General features: G+C 44.9%; 1 protein-coding gene across 1 annotated transcript; it reads right to left on the reverse strand.

Moving 5' to 3' along the window:
* Positions 1-3431: 3431 nt before the first annotated feature.
* AMDHD1 (amidohydrolase domain containing 1) lies at positions 3432-19217 on the reverse strand. The gene is made up of 9 exons (XM_041739089.1): positions 18963-19217; positions 17483-17589; positions 16372-16436; positions 14794-15071; positions 12271-12496; positions 9777-9901; positions 6338-6431; positions 5387-5547; positions 3432-4510 (listed from the first exon to the last, which is right to left on the reverse strand). Exons 1-9 carry the CDS (start codon positions 19097-19099, stop codon positions 4423-4425), a joined length of 1281 nt encoding a protein of 426 aa, XP_041595023.1. The 5' UTR covers positions 19100-19217; the 3' UTR covers positions 3432-4422.
* Between the last annotated feature and the right edge of the window lie 194 nt (positions 19218-19411).

Genomic DNA, 19411 nt, shown 5'->3' on the forward strand with positions numbered 1-19411 from the left:
TCGATCCTGATCTCCAGGATCACGCCCTGGGCTGCAGGCAGTGCTAAACCGCTGCGCCACCAGGGCTGCCCGAATAAATAAAAATCTTAAAAAAAAAAAAAAAAAAGGCTGAGGTTGCAATGTGGGCCAATGAAACAGAGATGAATTTTATTGGAGGCTTTGAGGAAATGTTTTTTCTCCTGAGAGCCACAGTAGCCAGGCTTTCTCATTCACCCATTTGACAATAAGGAGGAGGCTAAGAGCACCTAGGGCTGTTGACAGCCAGCCCAACCCATTGGGGAATTTGGCCTTGGGGCGATGCCAACACTGGATGACAAAACAGAGGGAAGGGAGGAATCTGAGTCTTCAGTATTATTGAGCTACTGGAAAAACCAGTCCTGAAGCCTGTCCTTCTGATGAATTTCCAAGGGTGAGCTGATATACCTGCTTATTTTTACAAGTCTGTTTTAGTCAGATTTTGAAATCTGTTAGCATCCACAGCTGTTTCTGAGGTACTGTACTGGGCTATATGGTACATCAATATTGCATGTAGTCCTGTATTCAAAGACTTTCCATCTAGTTGGGAACATGCAATGGCCATTACTGTGCCAAGTGTGTGTCCTAGAGAAAAGCACAGTATAACCACAGCACCTTTGAGTCATCAGAGAGGCTTCCTAGAAGAAGTGACTGAGCTGGTTTTTGAGTGATGGTAGTCAGAGGAAGAAGGTAGGAAAAAGGAGAAATATGAGCCAAATGTCAGTGTCAGAAGACATCTATGCCAGGAAACCAATTCAATGTTTGGTCTATTTCTATCATTAACCAAACAGTGACCAAGATGGCCCTGGTCTTTGCCCTCACAGCTTATAGCCTAGGTAGGCAGGGGGGCCAGAGGATTAAACAAACAGTAGCAATGTGCAAACAATAAGATGGCAAGGTTGGGAGGCCAGATCAAGAGCGTGAGAACTCATGCTAATGGTACAGTAGGGGAAACAAAACTCAACCAGCACAGAACACCTCAGATCTCGAGGATTGCCGTGGCTCATTGGTGGTTTCTACCATCTGGGTGCCAGGTTCCTGATGTCTGAAGCAACTGCAGTAGAACCACTTGGAAAATATCTGCCCTCACATTTCAGAATAACTTTCCACCGCATAAAAATCTAAGAAGCTACCATTGACTTTATCCTTTCACTGCTCACTGTAATAAAGATCAAGACACTCATGCTTTTGGAGATATCTGGCAAAACCAATTTAAATTTTAAAAGTATGTATTTCACCAGAGTTCCGTTTAGGAGAACCAGCTCTCAATACACTCTGGCTTTGACTCTTTGATGTCAGTCTTACCAGCCTAATTGGATTGTGAATTCCCTGAAAGCAGGCCTCATTCTAGAACCAGAATTTCAGAGATGGAGGGAATCCAGCCTCTACAGATAAAGAGTTCAAGAAGAGGGATCCCTGGGTGGCACAGTGGTTTGGCGCCTGCCTTTGGCCCAGGGCGTGATCCTGGAGACCCGGGATCGAGTCCCACATCAGGCTCCCGGTGCATGGAGCCTGCTTCTCCCTCCGCCTGTGTCTCTGTCTCTCTCTCTCTGTGTGTGACTATCATAAATAATAAATAAAAATTAAAAAAAAAGAGTTCAAGAAGAAATCAAAGCCTAGATGTCAAGTCCCTGATGTGCATTTCCTCCAGCATAGCACGTTGCCTTGCCTTTCTCCCATGGCATCTGGTGTGTGTGCCCTCAATTCAGTACGGGTGATATTGCACACAATAAGGCAAAAATTGGCTCTCGGGTTGTAGAAGAACTTGCATATTGTGATGATTTGGGGTCTTCTAAAGCTCAACCCTATCTGACAAAATCTTATTCCTTAGGGAGAAATTTAATTTTTCTCCAGGGGGCTGGTGGCCTGATAACTTTAAAAGATTGACAAAAGAAACATTGACCTAGCCCAATGTGGAACACAGAGTAGGAGTTTTCCCATCTCACTGCCCACTGTGAGAGCTTTCCACCTGAACCTCTAGCACCTGATACCTCCTACTCTCTCCCCTCAAGGACTAGTTCAAGGTATCTTGCCAGAGTATGCTCATACAACAAATGTTTGAATACCTACTGTGTACACTAAAACCAGATTAATTTTTTTCTACAATAGTCTTCTCCTGGTCCTAACTGGTTTCAAAAATTTCAGTGGCTTTTCCTGACCCTAAGAATGAGGTTCCTACTAGTGATGTTCCAAAGCCCTGTGAATTCTGAGCTGGCCCTAGATCCCCAAGGAGCTAGGAGAGCTCATCGCCTGTCTTCTAAACACATCATAATGTTCCATCTTGGAGCTTTTCTCTCTCATCAAAATCCTTCCAGACCCCAAAGCTAAGAATGGTAGCCGCCTCTCCACTCAACCATGGAACTGTCTTTGGTTTTACTTTTACAATTTACTCCCCCATAAGCATCATTCTTTGGCATTATATTAAGGAATTCATATGCTCTTTCCAATCCACAAAACAAGTATTTTCCTTAACATGAATTCCTGGGTTGGCATACTTAGTATGTTTTAATTAAGTAATTTTCACTGTGACTATCAGTGAATTTTTATCAGCATAAAAAGTCATTTGTTGATCACCTGCTATGAACCAGTCACCATACTAGATCCAGGGCATGAGGTGGTGGTTGCCCTCTACCTCCTTACATTCTAAAGGGAAAGAGTTAAATCACAGTGCTATTAAGGCCAGCATGGACAATGGGTGTGCGGTAGGGGTGGGGAGAGACTAGCTCTGATTTCCCAAATAGAGAAGAGCAGGAAAACCATCTAGGCAAAAGGAACAGTGCTGCAAGACCCGGAACAGCAAAAACAAACTGTGTTTTGAGGCACAGTGTGAAAGCCAGTATGGCTAGGGCCTACGCTGCAGCACTTCTCAGACTTTAACAGGTGTACAATAACCCAGCGGCTGGTTAAGACACAGATTCTGATTCAGCAGGTCTGGGGTGGGGCCATGGTTCTCATTTCCAGCAAGCTCCCAATTTACAAGGGGTTACAGGACACTGGCCTGGGAGGACTAAGGCAGTTCTGGATGGGTATCCTCTTCTGCTTTCACTTAGAAAAGACATTAATGCTATTTGTTTAAAATGAATGTCTCCTAGAGAGAGTAGGGTGCACTTTACCTTCTTATTCCATAGGTATCAAGATAGATTTCTATGTTTAAACATACCTAGTATTTAATTTTAGCCTTTATATCTATTGTCTGCATCCCAAATTCCTACTGTTGAGTAGGTGTTTGGTTACAGGGGAGGCATCACCCATGGTGACCATGCCGCTCCCACATTCCCTCAAGACTCCCCCAAGTATATGAGGGACAATGCTCCAATGATCCCAAGCTACTAGGTAATGACAGCATTGTGTATTGTTACCCATAACCTCCCAACAAGGAATATTTTGATTTTATTTAAATGGAATACAGTAAAGCCTCATTGATTCAGCCTTTATTAGTATGTAATGGGTGATAATTTGATTAATCTTTACTTCTCAAATTATTCATAAATAGGATAAAGTTTAATAATGCAGTTGTGATTATAAGGATGTCTAAACATTTAAAAAGATTTCAAGTAAACTCATATGGTTTTAGAAACACCTATTCATATTGTTCATTTCCTAAAAAACTATAATAGGTAATACTACCGATCTACTTACAGGGCTAGAAACAACAATAATAGTGACAACAAATATTTATTAAGAACTATAAAAATTTTGTTTTTATTTGTAATGTGAATAATCAAAAAATTAAAAATGATTTTTGAAAATTACATTATTGGATTTGGTCCAAATGCATCCATTCTAGGAAGGCCCCTGTACCCACATGTAAAATGAGTCTTGAACTGTGCTGTGAAGCTCTATTGTTAGAGCAGAGATTAGGAATAGAAGGACACCCTCTCTCAGGGGACACTCATGCATTCAAAGAGCTTTTAGAGAGACAATGTGTGGGGGAAAGGACAATCTAGCTGCTTATCATAGAAGGCTACAATTGCTTAGTTTGGGGCAAATCACTTGGATTTCTCACCACCCTAATTTTCACAAAATGTAGTTTAAAGACTGAAATTTGAAAAGCAGAAACAAAATGGCAATTTCAAGCCATGTCTACCTAACTGCCAATCTGCTTTTCCCCAATGAAGGCATTTGACGATACTCTATCATATTAATCTCCAAAATATTTGTAACAAATCTCTGTGAAGTGATTTAATGTTCTAAGATCATGATCCATTTGATTTACCTGTTAATATGTCCAGGTGCACATGTTAAATTAAAAGAAATTAATGACTTGATTTTTTTTCAAGTGGATTAACAAAGTACTGAAATATATTTAAGTGACATCACACTGGTAAATCACTAGGGTGTTTTAGCTTTTACTGCAACTGTGTTGACTTATACTGTCACAGAGTCTTCTATTTTCTTTCAGATCTTTCATTTTTTATAGATGACTTTTCCTTTAACTACAACATATTCAATTAATTCATGATGGCCTCCAAACTGGTAAATCAAATGCTCCCATCTAGAAAGAAATCAAACACACTTTAATGCATACAGGTCAAAATCATCACTTTGTCAATAAATGCTAATTTAGAAATACATTCTCTAGAAATGTCTTTATACCTTGTCATCGATATTTGGGCTTTTAAAAAAATAGTAGATTACCATGATAACTAGTCTATGACTTAAATATTGTTCAATGGTATTATTTAAGTATTTGACCTTAAAATATTTGATCCGATTAAGTGATATACGAAAGGTGACATCAGCATTATTTTCAATAGAGAGAGTGAAGAGTAGAATTACAGAGTTGCTTTTCTTCAGTTGAACTTGAGGACCAAGGAGTGCAATAGGCTTGCTAGAGTCAAGGATTTACAACTTCAAGATTTAGGAAAATAAGACTCAAATTGTTACATTGGAAGCGCAGTTGATAACAGACCGTGGGTAAGCAATATGAACCCAGGGCCAAGAAAACTGAAGTGAGGCTTTGGGGATCTGGTAGGGGAAGCCAGAGAGGTGATGAATCAGAAGCAGGGTGACCAGCTGGAGTTGGGACACCCATGGCTCAGCACAAGCTGTAGGTCAGAACTCCAGCAGAAAAACAAGAATGCAAGCCGGGGGCACAAGTCCAAAATCCAGGTAAACAGAAGAAAAACCTGGAGAGCTATGACAGGTGTAAGGCAGATAATGAGACCAGACAAGGGGGTCTATCTACCCTGTTTGGTCTATGACCTGTAGGGAGACTTTCTGGTTGGACAGGGATGATAATGAAGGAGATTGGGGAGCTTCTGAGCCTACACAGAGCCTGATGCTAATAATGAGCAGGAAAGGCATTTAAACCCAATCCACATGTTACGAGGGGCATAAAGTAAAATAGCTCGGTTGAGAGGTCATTCACCTGGCCGCATTGATGACAATGAGATCTCCCTGTTTGCCCACTTCCAGGGATCCGTGTGTGTGAGATTTTCCCAGAGCATAAGCTGCATTGATGGTGGCAGCCGCCAAGGCTTCAGGCATGGACATTCTCATGTTCACACAGGCCAGGTGCATGACCACTGGCTGAGGCAGAAAAGAAGAGTGTTAGAGGAAAGTCACAAGATGGCAACCGCTCCCTAGGACATTTCTCAACACGGCGCAACCAATAATGGAAATTTACTGTGTGGGATGAACTAGCTAAACTGGTATAACATTTTAATTTACATATAAAGATTCTTACGCTTTGGAAAAGATTCCTTTGTTACAGAGATCACACCCTAGCCCCCCTGACGCCCGTGTATTGAGTATTTATTTACAACTTTTCAAGACCACTCACTATGTAAGATGAAAGCCCCCCTACATACTTATTTACTAAAACTTCTTTGAGCTTGTGCTCTCCTCCAAGATGGTAGTAAATTATTATCAAACCACAATGCCCAAGGCTGAATCAAAAAATTATGCAGATAGAACTTTCTCTCCTCTCTCTATGCCTAGAGGCATCCATGTGGCACAGACATACCCAATTTACCCTGCTGTCTACACTTTTCTTTGTTTCACAGGAAAATATTTTCTTAGATCTTTGGTACATTTTAACAGTGAACTATTTTTTTTTTAATTTTTTAAATTTATTTATGATAGTCACAGAGAGAGAGAGAGAGGCGCAGAGACACAGGCAGAGGGAGAAGCAGGCTCCATGTACCGGGAGCCCGATGTGGGATTCGATCCCGGGTCTCCAGGATCGCGCCCTGGGCCAAAGGTAGGCGCCAAACCGCTGCGCCACCCAGGGATCCCAACAGTGAACTATTTTTAAATCATTTATACACATGGTAGAAGACTGATTCTTTGCTCGGAAAGGCACATTAAAAATAGTTACCATTGAAAAGCAATATGCGTTAGGGTTGAAATCGCTGCCCAGAGCAACTATGACTCCTTCATCTAACATCTTCCTAGCACGAGGTTGCTTCAGTCTAAGAGGAGGGGGCAAAAAAAAGGAAGATGTCAGTCTCTGGAAGTAGAACTTCTGCAGACGAGATGTTCAGAATAGAAACAGACCTAAGCTATCCAACCCCCGTGTGTTCTGGAGGAAGAAACAAACTCAAGGTTAAGTGTTCAGTGGTGAGGCCAGGTGGAACCCCGGGATTCTTGAATTTTATCATTCTGCTTTTGAAATGACTTGGCTGTGACTAATTTCTTTAATTTTGGCAATCTTTACATACATTCAGAGATTCTTGCTAAGGAAGAAAAATATGACATAAAATTTTCTTCAAGTGTAACAGACTTTTTTTGACTCCTAAATATAAACAATGGGGTGGAAAATAATGCTATTTTTATTAACTTCCATTTTGCAATTTTATTTTTTTATTTTTTATTTTTTTCCATTTTGCAATTTTAAAAAATTCATGTCTCTCCCTCTCCTTGGGTGGAGAGGGGTCTCAAACATTTTTTTGTCAGCCCTTTAAAATCTTGAAGGCCCAAGAATCTAATATACAAAATGTCTGTGCTTCTTCCTGGGTTGCAAGTCTCTTTGATCTCCTTGGCAAAATATTATTCTTTAGGACATGACTCAAAAGTTATGTCAGAGAAAAACTGAACCAAACACTGGCTAAAGTGGTGAAGACAGACTGTATAGTTTATTGCAAAAGGGGAAAGAGTCCAGTGTAGACTAGACTCTGTTTTGATTTGTACAGTGGTAACTGGATGTTGTGTTGTTGTTGTTTTAAGATTTTATTTATTCATGAGAGATACAGAGAGAGAGAGAGAGAGAGAGATAGGTAGAGACATAGGCCGAGGGAGAAGCAGGCTCCATGCAGGGAGCCTGACGTGGGACTTGATCCTGGGACTCCAGGATCATGCCCTGGGCTGAAGGCAGATGCTCAACCACTGAGCCACCCAGGCATCCTTAATTGGGTGTTTCAAAGAAAGAATAAAAAAGTTGGGAGGAAGAAGGGGCAGGTCTTTAAGAAGACAATCCTGGGTGGTAGAAGATTTATATCTCAAAGGAACAGAAAAAGGATTTACACTTGCAAACTTTGTAAAGTGACTGCTCTAAGAGAAAGTCCAGGGGCCTATCTGCCTATCACCTGGTTTTGCTGGAACAAACAGTAAATTCTCCTGCTACTAGCAGGTTGGGCTTTCTCAGGCAGGTGTTCCCTTTAAGGGGGCATCCTAGGCATATAGCCTTGAGCTGTCAGAAACTATGTTAGTGTTTGTTCAAGGCTCACAGTGTTGTGGGGAGGGGAATAGATAAAATCAGTTGTCTGAGAGCCTACAGGTTTCTAGGTCATTCATATGAAACATTCTATGAAAACATTCTATGAAACATTCATAGTCTATGATTGACAATTTGCAGGACTACCTAAGATAATGTTCCTCAACACTGGATAACATGGGATAATGTATGAGAGGAGGTGGGTGAAGCAGAGAGGAGAGTGAGGAAAGGTAGAGCTTAAAATTTCACCACAGTTCATTCTCTTTTTTATTTTTTTAAAGATTTTATTTATTTATTTGAGAGAAAGAGCATGAGAGGGGAGGAGAGGGAGAAGCAGATTCCCCGCTGAGCAAGGAACCCATATTGGGCTCATCCCAGGACCCTGAGATCATGCCCTGAGCTAAAGGCAGCTGCTTAACCCACTGAGCCACCCAGCAACCCTCACAGTTCATGCTGATGGCCTCCCCTCCCCTTCCAGAAATAAAGAGGGGAAAAAATGAGACTGTAGAAGTATCAAGGGAGTTCCAGAAAAACTGAGGTGAATGTTCCTGAATAAACTTAAAACAGTTTACAAAAGGTGCATAAAATAATGATTAAAGGAAGTGGCATAAGGCAACTGTTACTCTGGAAATGAGAGTGGAGAAATTTAGGGCACGGCAGGGAGTCCTGCAGGTTGCTCCCGTTGGAGATATCAGAAAAATACTGGACCAGAGAAGCCAGAGAGAAAAAGTGTGGCTTTCTCCAGACTGTATGGTCAGCCCATCTTGCGGTTACCACAGATGGCAGCCGCCTCTGGCATAGGGACAGAGCTCAGACTTCTCTTGCTGAGTTGCCCTTCACAGTGCAATTCTCAGATTTTCGCTCCATCTTTAAGAGATTCAAGGTGAGGTAAAGGATGAACCTGTTTTTTTTTTTTTTTTTTGTAAAATTTATCCCTTGGCTGATGGAAAATTAACCAGATTAAGTACTGATTGATGACTGCTGAGACTTGTTGGAAATGCCAAGATACCAAGAATGGTTATTGATTGATATTTCCTGGATGCAATCTACATTATGTCTACTCTTTAAATTAAGAGAACAGTAATAATACACATATATGTATAACATCATAATATATTTGAGAAAAATACTGCAGTATTCCTCTCTTCTCTCCTATAAAAGTTACTCGAAGGGAGCCAAGGTGGCTTGGTCTGTTAGGCATCCATTCTTGATTTTGGTCAGGTCATGATCTCATGGTCAAGAGATCGAGCCCTCTGTCAAGTGTGAAGAATCTTTAGATTCTTTCTCTCCTCTCCCTCTGTCCCTCCCCCCAGCTCATATGCACATGGGAGCGCCCTCACTCACTCTCAAACAAACAAGTTAATAGAAATTACTCAAAGCCTGCCTGGCTTTTCAATCCCTAAGGCAGTGTCTCAACCTTGGCATAATTCATAATTGTAGGTGTGTAATTCTTAGACAAGATAATTCTTTGCGGTGGGAGGTGGTTCTGCGGGCTGTGGGATATTATTTCTGGCCACCTATGAGGTGCTAGGTAGCGCCCCCTGGTGATGACATCCAAAACCACCTCCAGACGCTGATTTCTCCAACAGCAGCCATAGAGATGCACTACAGACTAGGCGTATTCAATCCTTAGAGGACAAACAGCAAAATTCTTGGGGAGATTTCACAAAATACACTTAGATATCTCCCCTTTCCTCCCACCCCTGGGGATCTGTGAGGACTGTGGTACCCACTTGCATCCTCTTACACAACAGCTCCTTCAGATTCTGAACACTGCCAGACCTCTCTAACATCTGATGCGTGTTTTTTAAAGCAGAAAGCATACTTCATTATTTTATAGTTATAAACATAACGCACATTGAATTTTTATTTAGAACATTCTCAACATGGCGGGGGGTTGGGGGGAAGGAAGAGAAAGCTCCACTCTTCCCAAATAACCCTGCCACATAAAGGCCATTTGGTCTAAGCTCTTTCATCAGGATACCTCACTCCAGAGTTGGTATCTTCCATGATCTGCATTTGTAAGGAATTTGGAATGGCAATGAAATAAGATGTAGGCATCTGGACCTGTGTCCTCATGCCTGCACCTGCCCGAATAGCTCACCTCAGCATGTAGGCCGTGGTGGGCAGAAGGATGGCCGAGCACCTGGCCGTTGCCATGGCAGCGATGCCTTCATCACTCGCTTCTTCCAGGTGACTGACCGCCAGGGCTCCCAGCTCAGCCCCGAGCTAAGCAAAACGGGCAGAGAGAGAAAGCTTTCACCAGCAGCAACAACAATCAATAAAATGCCAGAACATTTTTTCCCTGCAAAATATAAACAGCGCTCTGCTACTAAAATGTCTTGGCAACTGCTTCTCACAAGCACAAGCCCCCAAACGGGTAAAAGGTTCATGACGGACATTCATTTGAAAAATAGCTAGTGTGCTACTTCCAAAACTATTCTCGAATCCAAGGGCTTACGGATGTTCTTCAAGCAGAGTGATATTGGTAATAAAATCTGACTCTTACAGCATCATTCAAAACACAATAAGGAAAGGTATGCTGCGGTGCCATTGCACTCAGCAGAAACAGATCAGTTAAGAAAACAAACTTTAAAAATGTGAAATTATACATCTAACTTGAGAATATCTGCTGGAGCTTGATTTCTCTCCAGATAAAAAGTTAGAATGGTTAGAAGAAAACTAGGTGGAGGTAATGCTATAATGATAATGAGAACATGGCATTCGAGTGGGTTTCTTCTCAGCTTGACACGTGTACACACACATACGCAAACACACATGCACACAGTGCCCCAGCCTGTAAGGTGATATGTTAAGCACTCCAAGGAAAGGAAAGGAAACTCATTTTTGACATTACGCTGTGGCCCAGGGAGGCAGCAATGCCCACACCAGGGCAGGAGAGGGCTGGCCCTCTGTCAGCAGCTAGCTCAGGTCTCAGAGCATTCTAGGTCTGGGGCTCTGGGGAGGCAGATGCACCAAAGACAAGCTCTGCTCCCCAGGCAGAGCTTCCTTCTAACCTTGGAGTTACCTTCACTTGCCCAAACTCAATTTGGTTTGATCCCAGGTATTGACCTCTGTTTAATTCACCAGTTCACTCTCTACAACCCAAAGTAGCTTGCTGACCACCTAGTTCACATTCATTCAACAAACATTCACCAAATATTTACTCACTAACGGCCAGCTGTATGCTGGGCATAATGCTAACCTCCAGGAACAGGGCTGTGAAGCCATGGGTACATCCTCAGCCTGTTTGTTTACAGTGCAGTAGGGATCTGACCACAGGGGGACAAGCACAAGGAGGGACGACAGCTCCTTCTTGGAGAGGTTTGGGAAGGATCCCAGAGGAGCAGTAGCTGAGATGGAAAATGGGGGGATGGGGAGTTAGAGTTAGCCAGTCAAGGGGTATTCGGATTAGAGAAAGCATGTCCAGAGGCGTGGGGTATCAGGCGTACTAAAACTATTTGTGCTGGCTCATGGTAAAGAGGGCAATGGAAGTAAAAGGGGGAGGAGAGAAAGAAAGAGAGAAGGAGAGAGAGAGAGAGAGAGAGAGAGAGAAGGAAAGCAAGAGCTGGATCCCAGTAAGGCTACAGGTATGGAGTATGGGATTTGTCCTGCGAGCCCCAGTGAGCCTTTCACTGGTCTGCAGCAATGGAGAGGGAGATCAGAGGCACTGAGGGAAGGGGTTATGGGAACGGGTTAGAGTGCGGGCATGCTTGGGCCCGTGGAGAAGCTGTTGGGGAGTCCGGCTGCGAGCAGCTGATGGTGGTGTGACCTAGGCGGTGGGCTGAAGAGAAGCGGATCTAGACCCACTCAGGAGGCAAACCTGGAGGCCTTGCTGGTTGACTGAAATGTGTGTGTGTGTGGGGTGGGGGGAACGGGGGACAAGTGATGTCCAAGTTGCCTGCTTGGGCAATACCTAGATAACAGGGTCATTCACCGGGAAGGAAACACAGGACAGGATTTGGAAGTGATATTAAGAGCACATTGGATGTGTTGTGGTTGGGACACAGGTGGAGTATTCACATCTGTTTTTAGGCCTCAAGGGCAGTTGTTTGTTTCATTCCAGGGCTTAGAGAGACATCTAGACACGACTGCGGGGTTCTGTCTGCCTTATTCACTGCTGAATTCTCAGTGCCTGGCACAGGGCACACACTCAAGTATTTGTAGAAAGCATGAATAAATGAATCTGAGCAAGATATAAGATCAGAAGATCAACCTGTGACTATTAATGGTGTGCTCTACCAACGTTCACCTGGACACTGCCACGGAAAAACCCTAGAAGCTACATGTGAAATTAGTAGACTTGGCCAGTGTGGCGTTGGGTGCCAACCCAAAGAGATTATGAATTTGATAAACAAGATCTCAAAAACACTTCCTTTTCTACGAATGCCACCAGCGGGTGATTAAAAAAGTAAACGACCAGCGAAAAAGTACATTTCTAACAGAGATCAGGGATTCTGAGGCCCAACCAGACCAATCCACACCTTGTTCAGACAAATTTCCCCATCTTCTGCCTTTGCAGAAGGCTACTGCCACCTCTGAATAAAGTCTTCTGTAGTATGAGTGTTGACAACGGAAAAACAAAAGGTCAACCACACCTCTGCAGCCTTCATTGGGTGGAGTTCATCCCCGTGGAAGTTAATCTGTAATCCCATCTCTTTTCCACTTTGAAGAATCCTTCTGGTGGAATTGAGATCGAAGACGCCCTTCTCACAGAACACATCTATGTTGTCCACGTGGATTTCCCCACTTGCACCCAGCTCCTTCAGCTTTGGGAGGTGGCTATTGATGATTTCATCAGTAGCTTCCACAGCAGTCTTTCCTCTGGGGGAAGAAAATGAGATTACATGGGCAAAATATAATAATAGTAATAGCAATAATAATTTTTTTTTCATTGAAGAAAGGCTTTTCTGGCACTGGAAGAATCTGACCAACTGTGGGCAAATGACCTCAAGCCTCACAAAGGCAGAGAAATAATCAAAGGTACAATTCAAGAGTCTTAACATTTGGGATGTAGAAGAGGTATTGACGAGATTTCTATAAGCAATGACTCTGTACACAGGGACTCAAAGCCCAGCCATGTTGCCTTAGAGAATGCCAGCAAGGCCACCTGGCTGAAAAGGTTCTTGCCAAGGACACTCAGACAGCATCCCGGATGCTTCCCTAATAACCCAACTACAGGTTCCTCACCTGAGTCCTAGTGATCACTCGGCCTTTTCCTTCTTCCACACTGTTTCTAGAAGCATCCGCCTAAGTAAGGCTTCTTGTCCCACCATTTAGAACCATGGGGAAAGAGGATTGTGGGAGACCCTGAAATTCTCTCTAAAATTCTGGGGTAGTTTTAGAGTAGAAAGAGCTGGGCTTTTTGAAGTCAGTTGGACACAGAGCCCTACTACTTGCTGGCTATGTAACTTTAGACACATCATGTAACCATCATTTGGCATACTCTGAGCCTCAGACTATATCGTTGGGGGCCAAGACGTAGATCTCAGAGACTCATTGGCAGATGGAGAAAATTTCTGTAAAACCTTAGTCCTGTATTTGGCACACAGAGGTCTCTTGCTCAGCAAAAACCATTTTGGTGGGAAGATAGAGGTGAACTTTGAGGAGACAGGCACTCACATATGTTGCTCCTAATTCTCAAGACAATCAAATAGAATTGTGTGTTATTTAGCTGTTTTACAGATGTTCAAAAAAGTTAAGTGAAGCCCTCAAAATCACCCACTGGGAAAGTAGCAAAGCTGGATTCAAACCCAGGCCTGGTATGGCTCTAAAGCCTAGGACAGCTCTACCACGTTACACTGCCTGTCATCCACCTTATGTTCTGTTTATTTTTATTATTTTTTAAAGATGTTATTTATTTATTCATTAGAGACACAGAGAGAGGCAGAGACATAGGCAGAGGGAGAAGCAGGCTCCCTGCAGGGTTAGCAGCTGAAGGCAGACGCTCAACCACTGACCCACCCAGGTGTCCCTTATGTTCTGTTTAGAAAAAAAAAAAAAAAAATGTTTTCTATAGACAGATGTCCCAAAAGTCTTAGTGCAGTTTTAAGCATTAATAATAATAAATGCTAAAAATGTACAAGAATATCACTGAAAATATTATTTATTTATTTTCTACCTAATTTTGTGAATTTACAATAATAAACTTAATGTTCATTTTTTATTCTCTGACTGAAAATAAGCAAAAAAATTAACATTAAACTTACTTTTCAAAGTGCATGAAACTAAATGTGAAAATATGTTATTAAACTTCCAAATAATTTCTGTAAGCCGGTAGCTCCTACATATCTTAGTTATCAAAACCCAAAACTGCACTAAGTCTTTGTTCTGTTTATTTTCAAGTCCTGGATTTCTTTTGGACCTTTTAATTCTGAAACTGTGGGCCTTTGGGTCTAGAAATTCCAGGACAGATAAGATGCAGAAAGGAACAGATTTCTCTATAAGAAAGCTATATAGGAGAAACTTCTTACATAAAAGGGAAAGCTAAAACACATTTACAAGAAAACATGTTTGCTGTTAAACAAGTAAAGAGATGAACAAAAATAGAAACCATTCTGAGGGCAGCCCAGGTGGCTCAGGGGTTTAGCACCGCCTTCAGTCCAGGGTCCCAGGCCCACCTCAGGCTCTCTGCATGGAGCCTGCTTCTCCCTCTGCCTCTCTGTGTCTCTCATGAATAAATAAATAAAAGATCTTTTAAAAAAAAAATTCTGAGTCGTCTTGACCTCAAGATTTGATCTACCTCCTACACGGTGTTACTTTTAATCTCTAGAGAGTGATTATGCTGCCTTGGGCAACTAGTTAAAGTAATATGTCATTTTAAAGGATCTATGAGGCGGCATTGCTTTTTATTAACCAAACGAGTTTTGAGCATCTCTTCTTTTCTTCCTCGCCCGTCCTTAAGGGACTAGCAAACTGATGGGTGCGAGGGGCCTTCCTAAAACCGCCCTCGGAGATAACTGTTAGAATCCATCAGAACACCTTTCTAAGGGCTTCTGCTGGACTCCGCAAGCACCAAAAGCGCCTCCAGCCCTGGCGAACGCATCCCCACTTAGGCGCCACCTGCCCCCCACCCCTCTATTTTCGACGCCCCACGTCAAGCCCGGGCGCACGGAGGTTACTTTGGCACCGAGTGAGCCCCGCAGTACGTGGCCGAGATGCCGATGGGCAGCTGCCGGCGGGCGCGCTCGATCACGCGCAGCATCTTGAGCTCCGTCTGCAGGTCGAGGCCGTATCCGCTCTTACACTCCGCCAGCGTGGTCCCCGCCCGCACCATGCTCTGCAGCCGCCCCCGGAGGGAGCCGAACAGCTCCTCCTCCGAGGCTTGGCGCGTGTGCTCCACCGTGAAGTTGATCCCTCCTCCAGCCTGGTGGATATCCATGTACGTGGCACCTGCCAGCTGAACACAGGGCTCGCCCTTAGGGTGGCCGCACGCGGGAGGTGGCCAGGGCGGCAGTGCCTCCCCCCACCCTCTCCCGGGGGGCGATATCCAAAATGATTAACAATTGGCATGTCAGGGACACCAGCAGATCAGAAAGGATGCTGGGGTACTGAGCCAGGGAGGCCCCTACTGTGCCGGCTGGTGGGGAGCACGGGGTGAGGGGTGAATATCCCAGGAAGGACTGCGATGGCAGAAATGGGAGATGGGGGGGGGCACTTAGGGTCTCCCACAGAGAGATCTACCAACCAGCCCAGAAGTATTTCAGTATTTTAACAACCCGGTTGACCCCAGTGTATACCAGCAAAGTCTCTGTCCACCCCTGGCACCTATGAGAAAACAAAGCTTAAGCAATTCAGGAACCCTGCTACAGTTATTCCAAATATCCACTAAGGGGACCCTGGAGGGGGGTTTCCACCTCTCAGTATCTGACCACTAGGGTTTGGGGCCTGACCTCTGTCACTCAAGCAAAGAAGCTCTTCCTGGGTTCCAGTTACTCTGGGCAGCAAGGGGGGTGGCACAAACGAAGTATGCCAGCCTGGTGTCTCCCTACCAGAGTTTCTTTTCTTTTCTTTTTTAAGATTTGTTTACTTATTCATGAGCAATGAATAGAGAGAGGAGCAGAGACACAGGCAGAGGGAGAAGCAGGCTCCCCGCAGAGAGCCCGATGTGGGACTTGGTCCTGGATCCCAGGATCATGCCCTGAGCAGAAGGCAGATGCTCAATCGCTGAGCCACCCAGGCGTCCCTCTGTGTGTTTTTTTTTTTTTTTTGTAAGATTTTATTTGAGAGAGAGCAGGTGCAAGCAGGGGGAGGGGCAGAGGGAGAAGGACAGGCAGACTCCCTGCTGAGTGCTGAGGCCTACCTGGGGCTCCATCCCAGGACCCTGAGATCAGGACCTGAACTGAAGTCAGATGCTTAACAGACTAGGCCACCCAGGCTCCAGAAGGCAGCCCAGTTCTGTTTTAAAGGGATGATTCTAAAATATACATGCATAGGTACATACATAAGGATTCTACAGGTAAAAAATTTTGATAACTATTATACCTAAAATGATTGCTGGCCCTGTGCATAGCATAAATATTTGGACAGTTATAAGTTAGTTTTGTTGCAATTTATTTTGCATAGTCCAGGCCAGTAAAAATATCCATGAAAAAGAAATGTAGACATAAGTTGCAAAGCCTGATGGCCAATAACTCTTTAGAAAAAGCCTTGTCTGTACTTGTGCCTTATTTTGACTTGCCATCGTTAATTGCAGTTACCTTCATTGCAAACTCGTGAACTCTTTCACCAGCCCATACTGGATGTGTGTGTGCATCCACCAAACCTGTAATCAATGAATCAAATCATCTTTAGAGCTGAGAAAGAGAAAGCCCTTAAACAGCAGGCCAATGATGCCATAGCACTCTTGGGAAAGCAAGATGATGGTAAACCATCTTGGAGGAGGGTGGAGGAGAAGAATTTGTCTGCGGGTTTCCTCCAACAGAAAGGAAACAAGAATACTGTCTGCATGGCTGGTCTAGAAGGCTTTGGTGCAGGAGGGCGACTGGCATGATGAGAATGCCCATTAAAGAAATACCTACAGCCCCTTTTGCCCACTAAGTCCGTGCTCACCAAGCAAGCTTTTGAAACAGGGTGTCACCTCTATTATGTGAGCAAAACAAAGGACTATATCACCAAGGAATAATCTGGGTACGAAAACAGAATACTATCCTTCCGCACTTTGAGAAGGAAAAATATGAAATCAGAAATATGAATTCTCCTTCAAAAAAGAAATGCAGTTTAATTGAAGAGACACTATAAGCAATCATGTGAAACGTTTGTTTATCCAGGTACAGCTCAAGTAAAGTGTGTCTTTCCAGAATATTTAAAATACCTTGTGGATTAAATATCTCATTAGGGGTTCTGACTGGATTAAAATCAAGAATCTCTATTCAGAGTGCATCAGGTTTTTTTTTTCTTGATCTATTTTTTGAAATAGATTAGTAAAATTCTTCCAACAGCTTTGAACCTAAACACAACTGGTTTCTCTTCAGCATCTCAGTAGGAAGAAGTGACCTGAATGAGTAGGTTTCATTCCCAGCTCGCCCTTTACCTGTCCAGCAATCTTGGGTGGGGTACTGCATCCCTAAACTGGAGTTTTCTAATCTGTAATATAGAGATAATGATACTTACCTTACAGGGCAGTTATAAGGATGCAAGATGAACCCATATTTGTAAAGCAGCTAGGCATTCAAGAGTAGAAATTCAATGCACAGTACCTATTCTTATATTTTAATATTATTTCGAGACCCTATTTAAAAGAAGCTGCTCCTCTTTCTCTTTACATTACTAAAACTGGTTTCAGGGCTTTACTGGAAAAAAGGTTAATACCCGGCAAGATGCATTTCCCAGAACAGTCGATTCTTTCTTCGAACGTTTCTTCAGAAAACAGTTTTTGGATAGCATCAGCAGGACCAATGGCTTTTATAAACCCATCCCTGAAGAAAAATCAAGAAATAATTACTAAAGTGTGGAGAAATACTGTGGAAAAACTAAAGATTTCAAATATTGGGTATCAGTCAACATTTACTGTATCTCCTTCTTGCATCTGCGTCTTTGGGGGAAAAAATGCCTCCAGCCACATGCCAGCAAAAAAAGTCAAATCACAGATACTGAGACTGCCAGCTGTTCCCCAAGGTCAGTGTTCCCTCCTCCCCGCAGCGCTAGATTCCTAAATTTTAGCTGAACACACGAACACCCAGAATGAAACCTACCTTTCTGGGTTTCCCGTCAACCAGGTGCCCACTCATGACTAAACTCTAACCAATAGGATCGTTTTCTCTTCCTATTCCCTACTGTCTGGAAGGCGGACGCCAAAAGGAGAGATGGGGGGCTGTCTTCTTGGATGATGGAGTGGGGAAGGCTCGTGCACGACCGAGCAAGAGAGAAGGGCCTCGGGACTCCACAGGGCAGGGCTGTCAGTCAGCCCTGGATTTCTACCTCTGTGCAGTTCCGGTAACTGGTTGTTGGGTGGTTGGGTTGTGTTTTGTTTCAGATTTTGTATATTTACTCCCGAGAGACACAGAGAGAGAGGCAAAGACACACGCAGAGGGAGAAGCAGGCTCCCTGCGGGAAGCCCCATGCGGGACTCGATCCCAGGACCCCAGGATCAGGATCTGAGGCAAAGGCAGAGGCTCAACCACTGAGCCATCCGGGGAAGCCCTCTGTTAACTGGTTTTTAACAAACTTTTAACAGTAACCCTGGGAATGTTTTTATCCCGTTGTTAATTAAACACACACGGTCCCTACAAGCTGGGCTGTTGCACAACCCTAAGCAGCCTCAGAGGAGCGCCAGAGCAGCTTGCGCAAGGGCGCCGCGGGGGAGCTGGGGCGCCGCAATTCCAATGGGCATCCAAGCCCCACTCCCACTGCGGGCTCGTCCTCCCGAACTTCGCTGTTCTCTTACTCACCTCTAGCGGCAAGCACGGAGGGTTAAATGAAAAACAAAACAAAACCAAACAAAGCAAACCGATCATGTCCTCTTTCTGGTGTCTGAATCGTTGATTTCCTACCACCCCCAAACCATCACCAGCTGAACGTTTTCCGCACACCCAAGGGGTTGGGCGGGAGGGCGTTTCGTGAACATGTAAAGCCCCAGAACTCCACCGCAGACGCGCTGCTTCCAAAGATCTGGGGATGGGGGGACACGGAGGGGGAAGGGGGTTCAGCCTGAGCGTTTTTCCACGGAATGACAGCCGGTCGCCGTCACACAAGGTGCCCGAAGGACAGGCCCGCGGTGGCTCCCCGGCGGCGGGAAAGCTTTTCCCCGGTTCCCTCCTCGGCGCACAAGTTCGGGGAAGGGGCCACTTACGTGCCCACCACCAGGCTGGCGCCCTCCAGCACCGCCAGGCTGTGCAGCGCGTCCCCCGCCAGGAAGCGCTCGCCGCGGGCGCACACCGTCACCACCTGCCGCGCGTTCTCCAGCAGGAGGCGGTGGCCGCCCGCCATGGCGCCGCGGGTCCCCGGGAGGCCGCCGGCCGGAGGGAGGGCGGAGGGGGCCGCAGGGCCAGCGCGCGGGACTGGGGCTCGGCGGCGGAGGGCGCGGGGAGGCAGGCGGGGCGGCACCCCCCAATCCGTTCGGCACCGCCCCCTCCAGTCCGCTCCCCGCCCCCTCCAGTCCGCTCGCCGCCCCCCCATCCGCTCGGCCCCGCCCCCTCCAATCCGCTCGCCGCCCCCTCCAATCCGCTCGGCCCCGCCCCCTCCAATCCGCTCGGCCCCGCCCCCTCCAATCCGCTCGGCCCCGCCCCCTCCAATCCGCTC

This window comes from Vulpes lagopus, chromosome 23 (assembly GCF_018345385.1).
Source record: "Vulpes lagopus strain Blue_001 chromosome 23, ASM1834538v1, whole genome shotgun sequence".
In the NCBI taxonomy this organism is placed as follows: Eukaryota; Metazoa; Chordata; class Mammalia; order Carnivora; family Canidae; genus Vulpes; species Vulpes lagopus.

Coding starts and splice junctions, on each gene's coding strand:
- AMDHD1 (XM_041739089.1), bottom strand. CDS start 19,099: ATGGCGGGCGGCCACCGCCTCCTGCTGGAGAACGCGCGGCAGGTGGTG. Junction 17,590..18,962: donor GCCAGCCTGGTGGTGGGCAC/GTAAGTGGCCCC, acceptor ATTTTTCTTCAG/GGATGGGTTTATAAAAGCCA. Junction 4,511..5,386: donor ATTGTCATCAATGCGGCCAG/GTGAATGACCTC, acceptor ATTTCTTTCTAG/ATGGGAGCATTTGATTTACC.